Source organism: Erinaceus europaeus, unplaced genomic scaffold, assembly GCF_950295315.1.
Source record: "Erinaceus europaeus unplaced genomic scaffold, mEriEur2.1 scaffold_870, whole genome shotgun sequence".
Lineage (NCBI taxonomy): Eukaryota > Metazoa > Chordata > Mammalia > Eulipotyphla > Erinaceidae > Erinaceus > Erinaceus europaeus.
In genome coordinates this window covers 1-23,566 of record NW_026647772.1, presented here as the reverse complement: position 1 = coordinate 23,566, position 23,566 = coordinate 1, and the positions used below count along the sequence as shown (strand labels likewise).

General features: G+C 43.0%; 1 protein-coding gene across 1 annotated transcript; it reads right to left on the bottom strand.

The window, feature by feature from the left end:
• Positions 1-10,041: 10,041 nt before the first annotated feature.
• LOC132536465 (dual specificity mitogen-activated protein kinase kinase 4) lies at positions 10,042-21,519 on the bottom strand (the record flags this gene model as incomplete). The annotated part of the gene is made up of 4 exons (XM_060184372.1): positions 10,042-12,650; positions 14,366-14,411; positions 17,323-17,471; positions 21,424-21,519. Coding segments are annotated over 4 exons (405 nt in total), but the record flags the coding sequence as incomplete, so codon positions are not given.
• Positions 21,520-23,566: the final 2,047 nt, after the last annotated feature.

The window sequence follows — 23,566 nt, the reverse complement described above, 5'->3', positions numbered from 1 at the left end:
ATTCCTGTCTGGTGTCAGCGGCTGTCCAGGGAGTCAGAATGCGCCAACAGTTCAGAGAGGTAGATAAAGCCTTTGTGGTAGATGTTACAGCATTTGTTTTTTGGTGAGGTTCTGTAAAAGCTCCCCACTTGTGCAAAAAGTGACTTTGAGCTCAGCATAGGGGTCCAAGAATCTCTTTTCTGGACACTACCTGAAGTCATAAAGAATTTTAGAGGTCAGCTCAGGTCTCTAATGGAAAGCAGTGCTGGGGTCTGGCTGTGGCACACCAAATTAAGCGCGCAAATAGTACAAAGCATCAAGGACCGCGCGAGGGTGCCGCTTCCAGCCCCATGTTCCTGACCTGCAGCGGGGTGGGGGTGGGGTCGCTTCACAAGAGGTGAAACAGGTCTGCAGGTGTCCCTCTGTCTCTCTCCCTCTCTATCTTCCCCCTGCCTTTTGAATTTCTCTCTGTTCTGTCCAAAAAAATCTAATTTTTTTTTTTTTAAAGCCACAGGAGCAGTGGATTTGTAGTGCAGGCACAAAGCCCCAGTAATAACCCTGGAGGAAAGGAAAGGGAAGGGAAGGGAAGGGAAGGGGAGGGGAGGGGAGGGGAGGGGAAGGGAGGGGAGGGGAGGGGAGGGGAGGAAAGAAGGGAGGGAGGAAGGGGAGAGAAACCAGTGCCTCTCTCCCACGTCGTTCTTTCGGCAGCCAACATTATAGGAAAATGGGCAAACCACTAAAATCCAACACGACTGGAAGAATTGTTTGCCACAGGCTTGCTTGCACACAGAACTCCTCCCACAGTACACTCCGTGCACAGAAGTTAGGTTGTTTTGCTTGCTTACTTCCAGTCACATTAAATTCCAGAGTGGGGAATTATCATTAGGTCATAGGCTAAATGATTAGTTCTGCAAAGGAGAGGAAATTGATCAGAGAATATGATCACAGCTTTTAGAATATGAGCGTTTCTGAGATGACGCAGCTGTTGTGAAACTGACTAGAGTCTGCATGTCAGTAAAATACTAACTGAGCACTGAATGGCTACAGTTTATGGCATGTGGATTGTAGTTTAACGCAGCTGCTTTTAAAAAAAAGTATATTGATGGGGGCCCGGCGGTAGCGCAGCGGGTTAAGCGCACGTGGCACAAAGCACAAGGACTGGCAGAAGGATCTCGGTTCAAGACCCCGGCTCCCCACCTGCAGGGGAGTCACCTCACGGTGAAGCAGGTCTGCAGGTGTCTTTCTCTCCCCCTCTCTGTCTTCTCCTCCTCCTCTCTCCATTTCTCTGTCCTATCCAACAACCAATGGCATCAACAGTAACAATAATAACCACAACAAGGCTACAACAACAAGGGCAACAAAAGGGGGGAAAATGACCTCCAAGAGCAGTGGATTCATGGTGCAGGCACTGAGCGCCAGCAATAACCCTGGAGCCAAAAAAAAAAAAAAAAAAAAAAATCCCAGTTCAAGTCCCAGGCTCCCCACCTGCAGGGGAGTCGCTTCACAGGCGGTGAAGCAGGTCTACAGGTGTCTGTCTTTCTCTCCCCCGTCTGTCTTCCCCTCCTCTCTCCATTTCTCTCTGTCCTATCATACAACAACAGCTATGACAACAATAACAACTACAACAATGATAAACAACAAGGGCAACGAAAGGGAAAAAATAGCCTCCAGGGAGTCGGGTGGTAGCACAGTGGGTTAAGTACAACTTGGAATGTTCCTACTCATGACCACAGAATGCAAGTTCAGACCTACAGGGATGCAGAGGTTACACAGGCTCCTATGCTGAATATGGGCCCAGATCAAATCAATGGGGTTTGCAGTCAACAATATTTATACACCTTTCCTATATTTGGGAGCTACTCTCTTCCTTGATCCAGCTTTATAGCTCTTTTTCCAGCCATAACATCATCTCCCCAGACAATAACCTGGGTCCAACTGCATATCATATGTCAGGTTCAGAAAAAAGCTAATAAAGTCGTGTGCCCTTTGGAATATAGCTAAAATAGACCTACTAACTATTTCCAAAACAGAGACCCTCAAATCTTCATCTGAAATACTGTAGCCTTTAGATTCATGATTAATCAACAATTTGTATGGCTTTATATGGTAACTCTTTTTTAGCCACCAGGTTCCAGATGCCAACCAGACTTGCCTGGACAGACACGCCCACAAATGTGCCCTAGAGCTTTGCTTCCTCAGAGCCCAGCCCCTCTAGGGAAAGAGAGAGGCAGTCTGGGAGTATGGATTGGCCTGTCAACACCCATGTTCATCAGGGAAGCAATTACAGAAGCTAAAGCCTTCACCTTCTGCACCCCATGGTGACCCTAGGTCCACAGTCTCACTAGGCTAAAGAATAGGAATGCTATCAAGGGAGGGGAGTGATACAGAGCTCTGGTGGTAGGAATCGTACCCTTTTTATCCTATGGTCTTGTCGGTGTTTCCATTTTATAACTAAGTTAATTAATTAAAATTAAAAAACAAAACAAATAAATAAAGTGCAAGGACCTGTGCAAGGATCCAAGTTCCAGTCCCCACTCCCCACCTGCAGGGGGGATGCTTCACAAACAGTGAAGGAGGTCAGCAGGTATCTATCTTTCTCTCTTCCTCCCCTCTCAATTTCCCTCTGTCCTATTGATAAAATGGAAAAAATACCCTTCAGGAGCAGTGGATTCATAGCGCCTGCAGCAAGTGATAACCCTGGAGGCAAAAAGAAGGAGGGGAGGGGAGGGGATGGGGAGGGGAGGAGGGAGGGAAGGGATGGGGAGGGGAGGAGAGGAATAGGAGGTGAATGGAGAGGAGAGGGGAATGGAAAGGAGAGGAGAGGAGGGGAGGGGAGGGGAGAGGAGAGGAGGGGTAGAGGAGAGGAGAGTAGGGGAGGGGAGGGGAGAGGAAAGGAGGGGAGGGGAGGAGAGAGGAGGGGAAGGGAGGGCAGAGGAGGGGAGGGGAGAGGAGAGCAGGGGAGGGGAGGGGAGGGGAGGGGAGGGGAGGGGAGGGGAGGGGAAGGGGATCCATCCAGTTGGCCATGGGGTTAACATTGACCAAGGCAGAGAAATGGGATAATGAATAAACTGTGTGACCAAGTACAGGTTATTGTTAAAAGTTTTAAGTTTTACTTAAGTTTTACATTGCACTATAATCAATTAACTAGGTAAACACTAAAATAAAAGGGTAGAGGAATAATCACTAACTAGGCAATTACAATCCCAGATGTATCTCACATCTTTATTTTTTGTTCTTTATTGCTAATGAGAGAAAGGTTGGACACTGTATGTGTAGGGTTCAGGAAAAGAATAGTAGTTTCCACTATGTCTTTCATTGAAATTACCATTTTGGTGTTCCTATTGTTTAATTCTTTTAGATTTATATGTTCCTTTTAGCATTATTCTTTTAAAAATATATTTATTCCCTTTTGTTGCCTTGTTGTTTTATTGTTGTAGTTATTGTTGTCATTGATGTCATCATTGCTGGATAGGACAGAAAGAAATGGAGAGAGGAGGGAAAGACAGATGGGGAGAGAAAGATAGACACCTGCAGACCTGCTTCACCGCTTGTGAAGTGACTCCCCTGCAGGTGGGGATCCAGGGGCTCGAACCAGGATCCTTATGCCAGTCCTCGCACTTCAAGCCACTTGCACTTAACCCAATGCGCTACCGCCCGACTCCCTCTTTTAGTACTATTCTTAAGAGACTTCATAGCTGGGGAGTAGGGTGGTAGGACAGCGGTTTAAGCACAGGTGGTGCAAAGAGCAAGGACCCCTCTCTGTCTTCCCCTCCTCTCTCCACTTCTCTCTGTCCTGTACAACAACAAAGATTACAACAACAAAATGGAAAAAAAAAAAAAAAAATGGCCTCCAGGAGCAGTGGATTCATAGTGCAGGCACTGAGCCCCAGCGATAACCCTGGAGGCAAAAAAAAAAAAATTTTTTTTTTAAAAAGCCAGAAAGGTATCATCATTATAAGACAACTGGGCTGACTATAGCACTGGTCCACAAAGATAGCTAATGACTCACAACCAAGTCAAGAAAGACTGAAAACTAAAAGGAAACATGCCTAGACGTTGCCTAGATGAATGAGAAACACAGCTAACTTCAGAACGGACAGAAATGGAAAACACTCCCCAGACAATGAGAGTTCATTGAGGTTCTAGAAGGTAAGTACGTACTTTCAGAAGACAAGCAAAGGATCCACACAGAAGGAACCAGCTAAGGCAATACATAAGAGGCACGAAAGAGCACTGCAGGTGAGCAAACCTTGGAAGGGTGTGAATGGCACAAGAGCCCAGGTCTCTCAAAGTGGTAGACTCCCCATTCCTTCTTTACCTCACATATATAATCAGCAATGAATCAGCTATTTTTACTCCCTACTTTGTCTCTTACATTCCTACACTGTGTCCCTGATTCCACTATGCACTTTGGCCCCACTCCTGTCTACAACATTGTTAAAAAGATCACAGAAGGCTAAGCGTACATAGTGTGAAGTGCAAGGACTGGTTGGTGTAAGGATCCCGGTTCGAACCCCCAGCTCCCCACCTGCAGGGGAGTCGCTTCACAGGCGGTGAAGCAGGTCTGCAGGTGTCTCTCTTTCTCTCCCCCTCTCTGTCTTTCTCTCCTCTCTCCATTCCTGTGTTCTGTCCAACAGCAGCAACAACAACAACAATGGAAAAAAAAAATGGCAGCGGATTTGTAGTACAGGCAATGAGTCCCAGCGATAACCCTGGAGGGAAAAAAAAAAAAAAAACACAAAAACTCAGGCTATAAATGGACCTACCCTGTGACCCAGCAGTTCCTCTCCTGGGGATATAGCCTAAAGAATAAAACACACTTACCCCCCCCCCCCAAAAAAAAGAAAGATCTGTGTATGCCTGTTTAAAGTATTACATTTTGTAATAGCCAAGACCTGGAAGCAACCTGGTATCTAACAAAAGATGAGTGGCTGAAAAAGTTGTGGTATATAGACATAATGGAATACTACACAGCTATAAAAAATATGAAGTCACCTTCTTCTTCTTCTTTTTTTTTTTTTGCCCAGGGTTATTGCTGGAGCTCAGTGCCTGCACCATGAATCCACTGCTCCTAAAGGCCATTTCCCCCCCTTTTATTGCCTTTGTTGTGGTTATTATTGTTATTGTTGATGTCGTTTGTTGTTGAATAGGACAGAGAGAAATGGAGAGAGGAGGGGAAGATAAAGAGAGACACCTGCAGACCTTCACCGCTTGTGAGGCGACTCCCCTGCAGGTGGGGAGCTGGGGGCTCAAACCAGGATCCTTAAGCGGGTCTTTGCGTTTTGCGTCATGTGCTACCGCCCAACCCCCTGAAGTCACCTTCTTTATCTCATCTTAGATGGTGCTGGAAGGAATCGTGTTAAGTGAGAAAAGTCAGAAAGAGAAGAATGAACATGGGATGATCCCCCTCATGGACAGAAGTTGAGAAATAATAATAGAAGGGTAAACACAAAGTAGAATTTGGACTAACTTGAGTGTATTGAACCAAAGCAAAGGACTTGGGGGGGTGGAGGTGGGGAGGGTAGAGGAGTGTTTTCAGGTCCTGGGGCATGATGGTGAAGAAGGACCTAGACTGGGATTAAAGTGTTTTGCAGACAATTGAGAAATTTTACACGTGTGAAAAACTGTATTTACTGTGATTAATTCCCCCCCCCCAAAAAAAAAAAAAACTCTTCAAATTCCCTAGCTCCAGAATCTTGGTCTTCAACTTAGTTCTAAAACAATAAAGTCAAGTCTTGGGAACATTTCTGGACAGAGTATGCCCAACTATAGTTCACTCTTCTACTTTCTTTCTTTCTTTAATTTTTATTTATAAAAAGGAAACACTGACAAAACCATAGGATAAGAGAGGTACAACTCCACACAATTCCCACCACCAGAACTCCATATCCCATCCCCTCCCCTGATAGCTTTCCTATTCTTTAACCCTCTGGGAATATGGACCCAGGGTCATTGTGGGGTGCAGAAGGTGGAAGGTCTGGCTTCTGTAATTGTTTCCCCGCTGAACATGGGCGTTGACAGGTAGATGCATACTCCCATCCTGTCTCTTTCTTTCCCTAGTGGGGCGGGGCTCTGAGCAAGCGGGGCTCCAGGACACATTGGTGGGGTCATCTGTCCAGGGAAGTCTGGTTGGCATCATGGTAGCATCTAGAACCTCATGGCTGAAAGAAGAGTTAACATAAAGCCAAACAAATTGTTGACTAATCATGAACCTAAGGGCTAGAATATTGCAGATGAAGATTTGAGGGTCTCCTTTTTGAAGATAGTTATAAGCCTATTTTAGTTATATTCCAAAGGGCCCATGACTAGTTTTTTTTCTGAGCCTGACATCTGATACACTACTTTTCTTCGTTTAAAAAAAAACTATCTTTTTAAAAAAATTTTTTATTTATAAAAAGGAAACATTGACAAAACCATAGGATAAGAGGGGTACAACTTTGCATAATTTCCACCACCAGAACTCCGTATCCCATCCCCTTCCCTGATAGCTTTCCTATTCCTTACTCCTCTGAGAGTATGGACCCAAAATCATTGTGGGATGCAGAAGGTGGAAGGTCTGGCTTCTGTAATTGCTTCCCCGCTGAATATGGGCATTGACAGGTAGATCCATACTCCCAGCCTATCTCTCTCTTTCCTTAGTGGGGAAGGGCTCTGGGAAAGTGGAGCTCCAAGGCACATTGGTGGGGTTGTCTTCCAGGGAAGTCTGGTCACATCCTGCTAGCATCTGGAAACTGGTGGCTGAAAAGACATACAAAGCCAAACAAATTGTTGAACAATCATGGCCTAAAGGCTGGAATAGTGCAGATGAAGTGTTGGGGGGGGGGGGGGGTCCTCCATTTTGTCGATAGCTAGTAGTTATATTTCAAAGGACCTGTAGCTATAATTGTTTTTTTTTGCCTGAGCCTGAAATTTGATATGCAGGTGGATCCAAGTTATTGTCTGGGGAGAGAATATCATGGCTGGGAAAAGGACCAGAAAGCTGGATCAGGGAAGAGTAGCTCCCCAATATGGAAAAGGGGTGTAAATATTGTTGACTATAAAACCCTATTGATGTGATCTGGGGCCCATAGTGAGCTTAGGAGCCTATGTGACCTCTGCATCCCTGTAGATCTGAGCTCACAGTCTGTGGTCATGAGTAGGAACATTCCAGGCTGCCCCAGTATTAGTCCATCTTCCTCAGGTGTAGCAGAGTATGTTGGCCATCCTCCAAAGGGAGGATGGAACATTCTCTACCATTGTTGATCCAAGTTGAGCGGGAAAAAAATTATCTTTATTTATTTATTTATTGGAAGAGACAGCCAGAAACTGAGAGGGGGGAGGAGAAGATGGAAAGAGGGAGAGACAGAGAGACACTTGCAGCCCTACTCCACCACTCGTGAAGCTTTCCCCTTGCAGGTGGGGACCAGGGGCTTGAACCCGGGTCCTTGTGCACTGTAACGTGTGCACTCAACCAGGTGTGCCACTGCCTGGCCCCGATACACTGCTTTTTCAACTTTACACTTCTTTGATGACATATTAATGTAATTTCCTGTTATTACCTTCTATTTGAATTTTTGTCTCTCTTCCCTCTTATCTGAGCCAGAACTCCACTTCTCTAAGTCTTATCGCGCATCTGAAAAGTTATACAATGATCTAACTCTGGAAGGTCACAGGCAAAATTGAATTAAGATTACAAATACAGGGTATGTCCTTCAAAGATTACAAAGCTTAAGCTATCTATTTCTCTTAGCACTGTCTGACTCATTGTTGGTGCTGATCCGGAAACTTCATGGCAACATCTTTATCCCTAGCATCTAAAGCTTAGTTTAAAGAAAAAAAAAGTCAGAATTTTTATAGCCTTACTCTTCTCTGGGAAGTATCAGATAATTACCATATCTGGTACTGGAATGCCGTCTCCTGCATCTCAGATCAGGTTAGAGTTAAGCACATGAGAAGGGTAAGTTTCAGGTATATTATTTTGTCCTAATTTATAGATACATGTGAACATATGCTCTATCTCATGGGACCTAGCTGGGGCCCTAGTCGGGGAGTCCTGAGATTCCCAGACATGATGGGCCTAGGCCTCAAATAAATCCCTCTCCCCAATATTACCAGTCATCTCTATCAGGAACAACACAATAGACCTCTTTGTGAGCCCCCATAAGACCTTGCCCTCAACGTGGATCAACAATGGTAGAGAATGTTCCATCATCCGAAAGGAGGCTGGACAACATACTCTGTTCGGCCTGAGGAAGATGGGTCCTGAAACTAGGGCAGCTTGGAAAGTTCCTACTCATGACCACAGAATGTGAGCTCAGATCTATAAGGATGCAGAGGTCACATAGGCTCCTAAACTGAATATGGGCCCCAGATCAGATCAAATTGATGAGGCTTACAATCAACAATATTTATACACCTTTCCCATATTTGGAAGCTACTCTCTCCCCTGATGCAGCTTTCTGGTCCTTTTTCCAGTCATGACATCATCTCTCCAGACAATACCTTGGATCCACCTGCATAACAGATTTCAGGCTCAGGGGAAAAAAGAAAAAAAAAATATATAGCCACAAGCCCTTTGGAATAGAACTAAAATAGGCCTACTAGCTATCTACAGAATGGAGACACACACACACACACACACACACACACACAAACACCCTTCATCTGCACTATTCCAGCCTTTAGGTTCATGATTAGTCAACAACTTGTTTGGCTTTGTATGTTACTCTCTTTTCAGCCACCAGGTTCCAGATGCTACCATGATGCCAACCAGACTTCCCTGGGCAGATGACCCCGCCAATGTGTCCTGGAGCCCTGCTTCCCCACAGCCCCATCCCACTAAGGAAAGAGAGAGACAGGCTGGGAGTATGGATCCACCTGTCAATGCCCATGTTCAGCGGGGAAGCAATTACAGAAGCCAGACCTTCCACCTTCTGCATCCTACAATGACCTTGGGTCCATACTCCCAGAGGGGTAAAGAATAGGAAAGCTATCAGGGGAGGGGATGGGATACGAAGTTCTGGTGGTGGGAATTGTGTGGAGTTGTACCCCCTCTTATCCTATGGTTTTGTCAATGTTTCCTTCTTATAAATTTTTTTTTTAATTTAAAAAAGGGTAAGTTTCTGAATTTGAATCTATGTGATCAATGAGTTAGGATTTGACCAATGAACAAGAGGTGGTAGTATGATATATAATTTCAGAACTGGAGCTTCAAAGTTATCTTTTCTTTGAAAAAAAAACTCTTTTTAGGGAGTCGGGAGGTAGCGCAGTGAGTTAAGCGCACATGGTGCAAAGCACAAGGACCGGCATAAGGATCCCAGTTCAAGCCCCCGGCTCCCCACCTGCAAGGGAGTTGCTTCACAGGCGATGAAGCAGATCTGTAGGTGTCTTTCTCTCCCCCTCTCTGTCTTCCCCTCCTCTCTCCATTTCTCTCTGTTCTAACAATGACTACATCAATAACAATAACAATTACAACAACAATAATAAAAAAAACAAAGGCAAAAAAAGGGAAAATCAATAAATATAAAAATAATTTAAAAAAACAGAAAAAAAAACTCTCCTTTTTAAAGAAATATTTGTTTTATTATTTATTTATTTATTGGATAGAGACTGCCAGAGATCAAGAGGGAAGGTGATAGAGAGGGAGAGACACCTGCAGCCCTGCTTCACCACTTGCAAAGCTTTCCCCCTTGCAGTTAGGGCCTTGAACCCGGATCCTTGCACATTGTAATGTGCGCTCAAATAGGTGTGCTACCACCACACCCCGAAAAAATATCTTCTCTAATAGCTCCAGGCTTCCATGAGTTTTTAATCACCTCCATCCATTTGTCTCTCAGGTCTGACCTCCATAAGTGTTTGGACCCACAAATCTCTCTAACCAAACGTATCAGGTAGTATTTGAGTGATTGCAACTGAGTTTCCATCCATGGTGTGACCTCGAAGGATTTGCACAAAGGGCAGAAAAAGAAAGAAATCAGAAATATCTTCAGAACAGAATTTTCCCCAATATGAAATGTACAGGTAAGTAAATGGCATGGACTTAAGTTTTCTCCCCCTCTGACTTCAGAAAATAAAATTGCAAAGTCATCATCACATCCTAGATTTATTACAACTGACCTGCAGGCAAAAGGATAGAACTATTACATAAACACTTCGATTCCATGTATATATCTTAAATAGAGAAAGAATTCAAACAAGAATACAGGATAAAATATTCCAAAGCTCCAAGAAGCAGTTATGTTACTGAGCTCCACTTTTTTTTTTTTTTACAGACAAATAAGGCAATATCCTTGCACATTAGCTTTGTGATATTTTTTTATACATTTTTCTATGGTACAAGAGAAAAATAACCAGAGCTCACAATGTACAGTTCTTACACTATTTTCACAGTTGGTGAACACTACACACCCTTTTGTTTTCATAAAGATACAATGTAATAAACTCATTGCCCTTAAGTTTATAGTTTATAATAATCTATGATTAATACACTAAAATTGCCTTTTCAGGTGGCATATTCCACACAATAAAATGGTCATATTAGATCCTGGACAGTCAGAATTGCTTTTTATCTCCACTTACATAGTGATAAAAATGGCCCTATGCTGAGTCAGATGAGAAAATGATAGCAGAGCAACAAACTCCTTCTGAGTCCCCAGGGTGGGTGTGTGTGTGTGGGGGCGGGGGGGGGGGGATGGCTTGGTGACGTTGAAGGAAGATGGACAGCAATGCTTCCCTTTTACAGTGCTGGGAAGTCTACGGTTTAGAATGGCATAGGGGGGAGAAAATGGGAGAGTCAGGCAGAGGAACAAAGCGATAAATCAGTTTTGAATCCCAAAACTTTCAGGGATACAACTTGAAACAGAACCATTTCTTCCTTAGTTATTACGATATTTATGACTGTCCCTCTGGGGTGGGGGAGGTGGGGATAGAGGGACACAGCAATAGCTGTCACCCTTTTAGTTCTCTGATGGCATCATCTGCGCTGTAGATCATGGCTGCTTTTTATATTCCAGCGTATTCGCACTACTAAGAGTGCTGACGACTGTTTTACAAAGGCGAATGGACAGGGTCAGGGAGGCCAGAGAATTTGACTAACGCGTCAGTGGGGAAACACAGCACAGAGATGGTACATCGTCTAAGATTTGGGTTTCTTTTTTGTCCCCCTGTAGAATTCCAATTCTAAGAAATAAATGATGACCTGCTCAAGATGAGAATTCGAGATGATAGTCTTTTAGATGAGCTGAGACTGTCATCTCCAATTCTCATTTAATCAAATGTGTCTCTAGGAAAGAGAAAAAAAAAAAAAACCTGCTTCTCAATCAATCCATCATGTCAGCTGGGGCATACCTATCTCAGCCAGTTAAAACATTACAGCATAACGGAGATTTGGGGGGCTAAAAATCCTTGGTTAAGAACATCCCTGGTAACGATAAAAGGATTTTTATATGCGGGGAAGGCAAAATAATCGGACTACGGAAAGGTCACGTAACGGCAATAACCTCGTGGGTCAGAATGGAGATTAAGAAACTAAAGACCTGGACCGGTGCCGACAAAGAAATGAGATTTGGTCTTTTGCTGCCTACAAAGGGATCTTTATCTAATCAGTCAAGGCACGTTGCTCCTAGGGAAATATAGAGCTGCTACAAGTCGTTCCAGATAAGATACTAGAATTAAAAACATCTGTAAACTTTGCCCTCTGTATGCTGTTTGTCTCCATTCAGTCCTGGTGGTATGTGGCAGGTGGAACATCTGGTTGGCAGCACACCAAATTCTGAGAATGAAAATTTCTTAGGATCAGCACCTTCTTAAACAAGTGGCAGACTCCTGAGTCTTCCCGACGCAGAGCAGGACTGGTGAAGGAGAAAAGAACACATTCTGTCCTGTCTCAGTATTTTAATGGTCACCTCTTTGAACGCAACATGGTTTTGTTTTTTATTTTTTGGTAAAGAGAAATTCATTCTAAATTTAACATGAGATTTCAAACCGAGAAATTTGGCTGAGCGCACCGATCCCCAGACATCGACTGTGACTGTAAAGCAACAGAATATCAAATCAGTAAAATCTATTGCACTTGGTGAAGAAAGTAAATTCCTCCTTGGTCTCCCAGCTCCAGAAGGCAATGCGTCTTGTCGGCTGTTGAAGCTCTTCTCACTCAAGCCATGAGTCTCTCTGTTCAGAAACAGTAACACCCATCAATCACTGCGTTCCTCCGACATTTGGGAATCTGACCAAAAAATACCATTCTAGTAAGCTGTGTCACCGGGTTTTGAGTCTAGAAATGGATTTTTAAGATGTGCTCTAATCACGGTCCAAGACTTGCACATTTCATGAACATGTTTATCACGAAAGAGCAGGATGAGGTGTTTCTGACCGGCACTAACACTGCGTGTGATCCATTGGGTATGACAGGGAAGCACGTTCTAGGTGACAGGAGTATACAGACATGATGGAAGCGAACACCAATCTTATTGCACATGGTGTCTGGGCGAGCAATAAAAAACACTGTGATACGGGATGAAGATTCTTTACGTCTTGTTTCCTCTCAGCCCTTTTGTCTAGAGTCTGATGGAGCAGCGGTATCAGTCGACATACATGGGGGAGCTGGGAGTAGCTGGCATTTGATCCAGGATTTTACAGACGTAGCATGCGACCTCAACGGTACGTTCTTCATACATCAAAATAAAGGGATGTTTCTAGAAGAAAATCGAAAGGAAAAAAATAAATAAACACAATGGAAAAATATCTGAATTCATACAGGGCTATCTTTAACTTGTCCTAATTGCAGTATGACACAGAAATGAGAGCTCTTGGGAGTCAGGCTGTAGCGCGGTGGGTTAAGTGCAGGTGGCGCAAAGCACAAGGACTGGAGTACAGAAATGAGAGCTCTTATCAAAAGGAGGGGGATCTGCAATGCTTATAAAAAGGGAGGACCCAAGTAAGGAACAGTAAAGAGGAGAAAGACACCAGAATGCATCTATCAGAAGAGAAAAAAAAAAAAGAACCGAATGTTCTAGCTATATAGGCACAAGTTCAGAGAGAGGCAAGGATGGCTTGTGTGTCATATTATCTTAGTGAACGGGGGCATGCCTAGGTAAATTCCAGTGCTCCCCATAAGTATCTTACAAAAAGACTTCAGTTTCAACCCTTCTGACTCCTACTAAAAAAAAAGGCTCAATGGACACTTGGTTTTTTTTTCTCTCTCTACTTTTTTTTCATTTACTTATTCTCTTTTGTTGCCCTTGTTGTTTTATTGTAGTTATTACTGTTGTCTTCATTGTTGGATAGGACAGCGAGAAATGGAAAAAGGAGGGGAAGACAGACGGGGGAAGAGAAAGACAGACACCTGCAGACCTGCTTCACCACCTGTGAAGTGACTCCCCTGCAGGTGGGGAGCCAGGGGCTCGAACTGGGATCCTTACATCAACCCTTGAGCTTTGCGTCACATGTGCCTAACTTGCTGCGCTACCACCCGACTCCCTTCTTTCTACTTTTTAAAGGCTACAGTCACTAAATTTGTCTCAAAAATTGCACCATTTATATTCAACCAACATTTTTTCTTTCACTGTTTCTCTATTAACTGGATATTTGTAGTCACTGCAGGGGTTAACCATCAAGGTGATGGTTATCACCTCATGTCCTAAAGAGCTAGAAGCTATGAGTGTCAACCAAGTAAGTCATTTCTTAAAACATCCCTATCTTGTACTTTCTTCATTGTGGAGATGCATGCCATATCTAATAAAGTGATTTCAATGTCCGACTTTCAAGGAAAGTTTCAAGTAAATGATAACAGCTTGTATGATATAAATTCATGTGACAGCCTTAGATAAAGACAAAGTAAACACATTAAATCTTATGGACTGGCTTTGGATACAGAAACCACGCAGTAGAAAACAGTTCCTTGGGAGTTGGGCGGTAGCGCAGCGGGTTAAGCGTACATGGGGTGAAGCACAATGACTGGCTAAGGATCCCGGTTCGAGCCCCGGCTCCCCACCTTCAGGGGAGTCGCTTCATAGGCGGTGAAGCAGGTTTACAGGTGTCTATCTTTCTCTCCCCACTCTCTCTCTTCCCTTCCTCTCTCCATTTCTCTCTGTCCTATCCAACAACAACTACGACAATAAAACAACAAGGGCAACAAAAGGGAATAAATAAATATTTAAAAAGAAAAAAGAAAATAGTTCCTTAAATGGACAAAAAAAAAAAAAAAAAAAAACCCTAACTAAAAATTTCCCTGAGAATCTAGCTAGTAAATCAGTAGGAAAAAGCTAACTATAAATTTGTCCCATTCCTAATACCTGTGTTTTAGTCACACTACCTGTCTGTGCGGGTACCCAACAGGTGGTTGCCACTGAGCCAGTACAGTAAAAGGAACTCGGGCAGGAAGACAGGATTCCCAAAGCTTCCTACTCACCAGAAGTTCTTTATACTTTGGCCTTTTGGATTCATCCTTTGTAAGGCTGAAATAACATTAAAATGATATTACTGAAACGGAAATACATTTAGTCAAGTATTTTACTTTTCAGAAACGAAGCATTACAAATAGCCAACTCAGTTTTCCCTTCAAACGCCAAGTAACAAAGCAGACAACCGGCCAAATGTAGCAACCATACGCATGCGCAATCAGACAGTTTTAGGAACACTGGATACCCTCTGGCACAGCTGTATCTCAGTATACTATCTCGTTAATATATTTAGAAACATCTAGGTATAAAAGTGTGTGTGTGTGTATGTGTGTGTGTGTGTAAACATACATGCATGCATGTGTGCTTCCTGACATATATCCTATATCCTTGAACAGATTTCATATAAGAGAAACCAATAATCTAGTGGGAGATTTAAAAAAAAAAAAAAACACATGTAAGTTTTATTGGTTTATGCTTAGATTGATATTGTGTTTATTTGCAGAACCCCACCAATGTGGATTCCATAGGCCCCAGCCGACTTTTTCATCCAGAGAAAGAAGGTGAGGGGAGAAGGAAATTGACCAAGACCACAGAACCAGAGATTCCTTCAATGACATAGAGCATAACACATGGTGCCATGGCAAGGCATGTACCCTACCAGGTGAGTTAGCTCTCTGGCTCTGTCCTCACACTTATTATTATTAATTATTATTATTATTTTAAACACTCTCTATCTCAATCCTGTGTTCTTTGGTACAAAGCTTTACAACACTATAATTTCATCAAGGACTATGCGGCATACGGAAGAGTTTCACCAGGCTTATTTCTTCTTGAACGCAACCTTGTCTAATTAATGTTGGCAGGATTTTTGTTTAGTTTGTATTTTCCTGCTGCTGCGACACTGCCTTGCAACCTTAAGTGAATTTCTTTCACTATCAAAAGTTAATCAAGACTGGCGATAGTTGATCTCTTTGGAAACTTAAAAGGTGAGGATTTTTTGCTGCATTTGACCTTAGAGATGTTCTCTGTAGCAACAAAGGAATTGGCCACCTTTACTGGCGGGGGGGGGGGGGGGGGGGGGGGCAGCAGGGAGTCTTCAGATGCCAATCCCTTAAGATGATCTCAGCCTCCTCAAAAAGTATTTTAGTCTTCGTGGGGGCGACCTCTGCATCAAATAGTTAATCAACAGAAGGTATAAAACCTTCATCACACATGAGGTCCACTTAGATGTCACCCAAGTACTAGACCATGAATTGTAACTCTTATAGAATCTAGAAAGTAGAAGAGAAATTGCATTCCTAGTAAAGGGGGGGGGGGAGTGTAAAGAAAAGAAAGCATTTTTGAAAATGAAAAAAATATATACTAAATGCTCAAGACCAGGTGGTGGTGCACCCAGTTAAATGCACATGTTACCAAGTGCAAGGACTTAAGTTCAAGTCTCTGCTCCCCAACTTGCAGAGAGTCTGCTTCACCGGTGGTGAGGCAGGACTGCAGGTGTCTTTCTCTTCCTCTATCTCCCTATCCTCTCTCACTTTCTTTCTCTCTGTCCTATCATACACACACACACACACACACACACACACACACACACACACTAAATGCTCTGGATTTATGCTCACAAACCTATTTTTACATCAAGCTTCAAAACAAATTAACTATCAAAATATTCTTTTTGTTCCCTTTTGTTGCCCTTGTTATTTTTTTTATCATCATTGTGGTTATTATTATTGTTATTGATGCCACTGTTGTTGGAAAGGACAGAGGGAAATAGAGAGAGATGGGAAAGACAGAGAGGGGGAGAGAAAGATGGAAACCTGCAGACCTGCTTCACCACCTGTGAAGCGACCCCCTCTGCAGGTGGGGAACGGGGGGGATGGGGGGGGCTCGACCAGGGTCCTTATGCCGGTCCTAGTGCTTTGCGCCATATGTGCTTAACCCACTGCACTACTGCCCGACCCCCCTATCAAAATATCCCAATGACAACAAAAATGTTTTGTTGAAAATAAACTGAGACAGCGGAGTACATAACTATTATGGCTATATCTGTGCATATTTATCCTAGCAATGCTAATCGCCCTTCCTCAAGGGTGCACAAACCACATTACTTAAGTAGGATTTTTCAGGAGCCAACAGTCTCTGAATGAGTTACTGGATTTAATTCTACATATACCCAAGCAAAGCATGCTGCAGGTTATGTCAGAGCAAAAACTCACCCTCGAAAGTTTCACCTGGTAGAGTCTGGACTTAATAAAAGCTTCTGACTTAATTCTTATTCAATTTCATTGCTAAATTCCCATGAGAATAACATACTCAATCTCAACTAGGTTTTCTTCTTTTTTTTTTTTTTGCCTCCAGGGTTATTGCTGGGGCTCAGTGCCTGCACCATGAATCCACTGTTCCTGGAGGTCATTTCCCTCCCCCCTTTTGTTGCCCTTATTGTTGCAGCCTTGTTGTGATCATTATTGTTGTTGATGTTGTTCATTGTTGTATACGACAGAGAGAAATAGAGAGAGGAGGGGAAGACAGAGAGGGGTTGAGAAAGACAGACACCTGCAGACCTGCTTCACTGCTTGTGAAGTGACTCCCCTGCAGGTGGGGAGCTGGGGGCTCAAATCGGGCTCCTTACGCCAGTTCTTGCGCTTTGCACCATGTGCACTTAAACTGCTGTGCTATCACCCAATCCTGTTTTTTTTTTTTTTTTTTTACAAGGTTCTAGAAATCAGGAAGCAGTAGCTTCTCTGCCACTCACATCTGTTTGTCTTCAGTCTCTGAGTGGACGTATGAGAGAATGATGCTTCTCCAGGCTAGCTGGAACATCTGTGTGGGCACCCAGTTTTTCAGAAGGCAAGGTCAGAAGGAGACTCCCCTGCCCTGGCATAAATAACTAATGTTACTAAGATGAGGTAAACCTCCTTCTGTTTTATTTTTTACCAGGTTTATGAGTATTCAGAAGTCAAGTACTCACCACAAGTTGACAAAGTTAATGAAACTCGGAGAGAACTCTCTTTCCTCAGAATTACTCAGCTGTGGGGGATCTCCTTTTACGACTTGTGTCAGTTGATCAAATACACTATTCCACTTTGGATATGGAAACCGGCCGGTGGCCAATTCGTACTAAGGAGAGCAAGGAAGATAAAGCAAAACACAGCAGGTGTTAGTCACTACTCCTCACTGGGATGGGTTCTTTTAAAAATCTAAGCTCCTAGCAAAACTCCTCAAGATCCTAACTCAAGTCTTCATCAGGTTGAGGTGCATCAGACAAAGGTGAGAGTGCTTTCCCGAAATTAGATAGCATCAAGAATTCTCTATCAACCAAATCCAAAGGCTTCTTGAACTAAAGACAAATGCCGAATATTAACTCAAAACAGTATCCCCACAGTTCCCACCCTAGGACAGCCTCTCGTCTGGATACCTTTGTATAGTAAGACATTCGGGAAGACTGGTTTACAATATTTTAGTAAGGAAGCTACAGTTTGTAGTCATCTGAACAAATGTCCATGGTTTAGAATAGTGTTAAAATTCCTTTGTGTGGCAAAAGTTCATTCGACAAATAGAAGCTCAATTTACATATAAAAGATAAGCAAGTCTTATCTGCAGATACTGTGCAGCTACTACAATTTCAACCAGAGATATTACTACTAAAGAAACTTTGTACTAACAGTATTATTCAGCAGTAAAGAAAAACGATGATACTGTGTCCTTTAGGATAAAATAGATAGGATTGGAGAAGATGATGTTCAGTGAAGCCAGTAAGGAGGTAAAGGGCAACTACAGAATAGTTTCACTCATATCCTGAACATAGAAAGTTAAGTACACAGGGGCCAGGAGGTGGCACACCTGGTTAATTGCACACATTATAGTGTGCAAGGACCCAGGTTCAAGCCCCTGGTTGCCACCTGTGGAGAGAAAGCTTCACAAGTGGTAAAGCAGGGCTGCAGGTGTCTCTCTCTGTCTCTTTCCCTCTCAGTCTCCCCTTTCCATCTAAATTTCTCTCTGTCTTGGTTAAGCGCATGTGTCACAAATCTATGTTAAAACCTTCTGTGGAACAAACTTTTCTTTCTATAATGAAGACCTGTTTTTTGAAATATACGGATTTGAACACAGACAGGTATTTATGATCCATTAATATCCCTTGTGTCTGAAAATGGCCTCAGCTGAGGACTACAGATTCTCAAGTTCTCTTTCTCTGCTGAACTGAAGGATTCCACCACCTTTACTCAGCTGACTTCATAATAAGAAAAAAACATCAAGAGCTATCTCCCATATTCGGTCACAAGGAAAAACTAGGTGGAGTTCTCTGCAGTGGTGAGTAACTAACTAACTAGGCATCCATTCCCTGTAGAGAGAATTCACTAGACAAGGCAGCATGACTCACTGAGGCTGACTGGCAAGAGCACGTAATTCTAATAAACAGGAATTTGATGTTTAAGACCACGTAATACCAATGAACAAATTATTTAGTTAGCTAACACTTTTGTTAACTAAATAATTGGGCTTACCAACTAGGAACGTGGGCCCATCGAGTGAAATACTGACACTAAATGTAGAATAAACTGCTTAAGATCAGGAAGGACGAAGGAAGGAAGGAAGGAAGGAAGAGGGCGGGGAAGACAGCATGGTTATGCAAACAGACTCTCATGCCTGAGGCTCCTAAATACCAGGTTTAATCCCCTGCACCACCATAAACCAGAGTTGAGCAGTGCTCTGTTTCTCTCTGTGTGTCTCTCTCTGCATTCCTCTCAAAAAGTAAAAAATAAAATATGTAAAATATTTAGAAAGAAAGAAGGTTGGAAAAAAAGCCATCAAATCCTGGTTTAAAAAAAAAAAAAAGCAATCATGGGCGCGCAGGGTGAGGGTGGGGGAGTGCTAGATAGCGTGATGGTTATGCAAACAGACCCTCATACCTGAGGCTCCAAAGCCCCCGGTTCAGTTTCCTCTGCCACCATGAGCAGTGCTCTGATAAAATTAAGCAATTACAAGAAAACTAAAACTTCCAAACAAAATTTAGAAATGGCATTTAAAAAAAATTGTCCAAGTAATATTAAAATACAGTGATATGGAATTTAATTGTGTCGATTGCAAATTAGTAGCTTTCTTACTATATGCTGCTCTGTTTTGTTCTGAGAGAGACCAGCCATTTAGAATAGCTACCCATCACCCAAACAGGTAGTCCTGCCTTCAACAACCATTTAAGCCCATTCTTCTTTGACTTTCCAGTTTGGTGAACACAAGAGTCCAAGTAGAAATTATTTTCCATACATATAAATGTGTACGCCTAACACAGATACTGTATTGTGTGGCATGGGAAAAATCAATACATTTTCATTGCTGCACTGATTATATATACATGAGGTGCCTTCCCTATTCCTCTGAGGTTAGTTTCAGATTCATATGATCTGACCCAAGAGATCCACAATTACTATACTGGAGCTGTTCCATGGAAAACTACCTTTTCTTTTTCAACAGTAAGAATATACAGGGGCCGGGTGGTAGCACAGTAGGTTAAGTGCATATGGTGTGAAGTGCAAGGACCGGCATAAGAATCCCAGTTCGAGCCCCTGGCCCCACACCTCTGGGTCGCTTCATAAGTGGTGAAGCAGGTCTGCAGCTGTCTATCTTTCTTCCCCCTTTCTGTCTTCCCCTCCTCTCTCCATTTCTCTCTGTCCTATCCAACAACAACAGTGATGATTACAATAACAACAGGGGCAACAAAATGGGAAAAAATTGGCCTCCAAGAGCAGTGGAATCGCAGTGTAGGCACGGAACCCCAGCAATAACCCTGGAGGCAAAAAAAAAAAAAGAATATACTATACAATCCCTGTGATTAAGGTTATGAGAGCAAACATAGGTAAGTAGGACTGGCTAGAGCCCAGTGGGGAGGGCAAGTGCTTGGTAGAGATTTGAGTCCCAGCAATGCACAGAAATGCACAGCAGTGGGGGAAGCTCCAGTACTGTAGTCTCCATCTCTCTCTCCCTCTCTCTCTCTCTCTCTCTCTCTCTTTCCCTCCTCCCCTCCCTCCCTCTTTTTCTCTTTCAATCAGAATGAAAAAGTAAGCTGAAAGTGGTAAATGTCATACATGTACAAGGGTCTGGCTCCACCCTTTTTCCCCACCAAAAAAAAATAAAAATAAATAAACAAACAAAAATTGAAAGGGAGGAACAGAGGGGCCAGGTGGTGGCGCACCTGGTTAAGCGCACACATTACAGTATGCAAGGACCCAGGTTCAAGCCCCTGGAGCCCACCTGCAGGGGGCAAACCTCATGAATAGTGAAGCAGGGCTGCAGGTGTCTCTTGTCTTCCCCCTCCCCTCTCAATTTCTCTCTGTCTCTATCCATTAAGAAATAAATAGGGAGTCGGGCTGTAGCGCAGCGGGTTAAGCGCAGGTGGCGCAAAGCACAAGGACCAGTATAAGGATCACGGTTCAAGCCCTGGCTCCCCACCTGCAGGGGAGTCGCTTCACAAGAAGTGAAGCAGGTCTGCAGGTGTCTATCTTTCTCTCCCCCTCTCTGTCTTCCCCTCCTCTCTCCATTTCTCTCTGTCCTATCCAACAACAATAATGACAACAATAATAACTACAACAATAAAACAACAAGGGCAACAAAAGGGAATAAATAAAATAAATATAAAAAATATTTAAAAAAAAGGAAAGAAATGCCCAGCTCCCTACCTGCAGGAAATCACTTCACGGGCGGTGAAGCAGGTCTGCAGGTGTCTCTCTTTCTCTCCCTGTCTCTGTCTTCCCCTCCTCTCTCAATTTCTCTCTGTCCTGTCCAACAACAACGACAACAATAATGGTAATGGAAGCACCGATAACCAGGGCAACAAAAGGCGGAAAGGTGGCCGCCAGGAGCAGTGGATTCATAGTGCAGGCACTGAGCCCCAGCAATAACCCTGGAGGCAAAATAAATAAATGATTAAAAAAAAAAAAAAGGAAGGAAGAGTAGTCCTTATAAGAGGTGGAGGGCCAAATTTATTTTCTTTCATTTTTAAATCTCTATTACTCTAGAAATTCTAGATTTCTACCGTTAATACGACTATGACAAGGTTGGACTCAAGATAACATACCAATGTGATCCCTAAACTCCAGACGTCAGAGCGGACATCATATCCTTGCCGCGATGCACTTGGGTCTATTCTTTCAGGCTGGAACACAAAGAGAAGTCATAGTCATTAATAATGCACAGTTTGAAGGAGCAACACATCTGGGTGGGTAGCCAGCAATACAATTCCCCTTGAGAGGTATCCATGTCTAGGATCACCAAGACTCCTAGCAAGTCATCACTATATCAGAAATAACTTTAATAAAAAAAAACTCAGTGGTGCGGCCAGGTGGTGGTGTGCCTGGTTGAGTGCACACATTACAGTGTTCAGGGACCCAGGTTTGAGCCCCTGGGCCCCTCCTGCAGGGGGGAAGCTTTTCAAGTGGTGAAGCAGGGCTGCAGGTGTCTCTGTTTCTCTCCCTCTCTATATCTCACTTCCCTCTCAATTTCTGGCTCTATCCAATAAATATAAAGATAATAAAAAAAAAAACTAGGGAGTTGGGCAGTAGCACAGCAGGTTAAGCGCAAATGGTGCAAAGTGTAAGGACCGGCCTAAGGATCCTGGCTCCAGCCCCCGGCTCCCTACCTGCAGGGGAGTCGCTTCACAAGGGGTGAAGCAGGTCTGCAGGTGTCTATCTTTCTCTCCCCTTCTCTGTCTTCCCCTCCTCTCTCCATTTCTCTTTGTCCTATCCAACAACAACAACATCAATAACAACAACAACAACAACAACATCATCAATGATAGCAATACAACAACAAGGGCAACAAAATGGAATAAATATTTTTTTAAAAAATTTTTAAAAACCTCAATGGTTACCACCATGATGGAAATATAAAGTAAGTCTCTTAAATTTTACAAGGAAATAATACTTTAAAAGACCAAGTTGTTCCTTGTTCAGGAAAGGAAAATAATTTTTAAAAAAAATAGAAACAAAAAAAAATTATTGCAGGGCCAGATCATTAGCAATTAGTGAAAACAGAAAAACAAAAGCTTCTGTCTATAACTTTACCACTGACGTTTCGACCGTACCACAAAGTGTGTGACATGTGAAAACAAGACATCATCAATGCAGCCAACCTTCATTATAAAGCTAAATGCAATGCATGATCACAAAGAAGTCATCTTTAACCAAACTAAGGCCCTTGTCAATGTATTAAGATATGAACGTATAAACAGCAAAAATTATTTTTTCATTTTTCAGCAATGCGAGGGAAACATTTGTACATTTCCTTGAAATAAGGGACCATTATTTACATAGTGTATCAAAGATGCAGAAGGGAAGAAAAACAATTAGTACAGCCACAGCCCCTTTGGAATAGAACTAAAATATGCCTACTAGCTGTCTACAAAACTGAGGACCGGCGCCGCCCCCCAACTCTTCATCTGCACTACTCCAGCCTTTAGGTTCATGACTAGTCAACAACTTGTTTGACTTTATATGCTAACTCTCTTCTCAGCCACCAGGTTCCAGATGCTACCATGATGCCAGCCAGAGTTCCCTGGACAGACAACCCCACCAATGTGTCCTAGAGCCCCGCTTCCCCAGAACCCCACCCCACTAGGGAAAGAGAGAGGCAGATTGGGAGTATGGATCCACCTGCCAATTCCCATGTTCAGCAGGGAAGCCATTACAGAAGCCAGACCTTCCACCTTCTGCACCCCATAATGACCCTGCGTCCATACTCCCAGAGGGTTAAAGAATAGGAAAGCTATCAAGGGAAGAGATGGGATGCAGAGTTTTGGTGGTGGGAATTGTGTGGAGTTGTACCCCTCTCTTATCCTATGGTTTGTCAGTGTTTCCTTTTTATAAATAAAATCAAATAATTTTTTTTTTAAATGCAGAAGAAAAGAGAAAAGGATATTAGAAACACAACCAACGCTAATAACATGACTCTTAGCTAAGACTGAGTGAGAATCACTGCAGCTGGCAGAATTGCCCAGAGGAGCCTAACAGTTTAGTATTAAGTTGCTGGAAAAGTCATGACATAGTTTTTCTATTCCCTCTTCTTCTTTTTTTTCGCCTCTAATATTATCACTTGGGCTCTGTGCTGACACTAAGAATCCACTACTCCTGGGGGCCTTGTTCTTATTTGTTTTGTTTTGTTTTATTGGGTAGGACAGAGAGAAATTAAGAGAAGCAGAAAACATGAAGAGAGAGTGACAGACA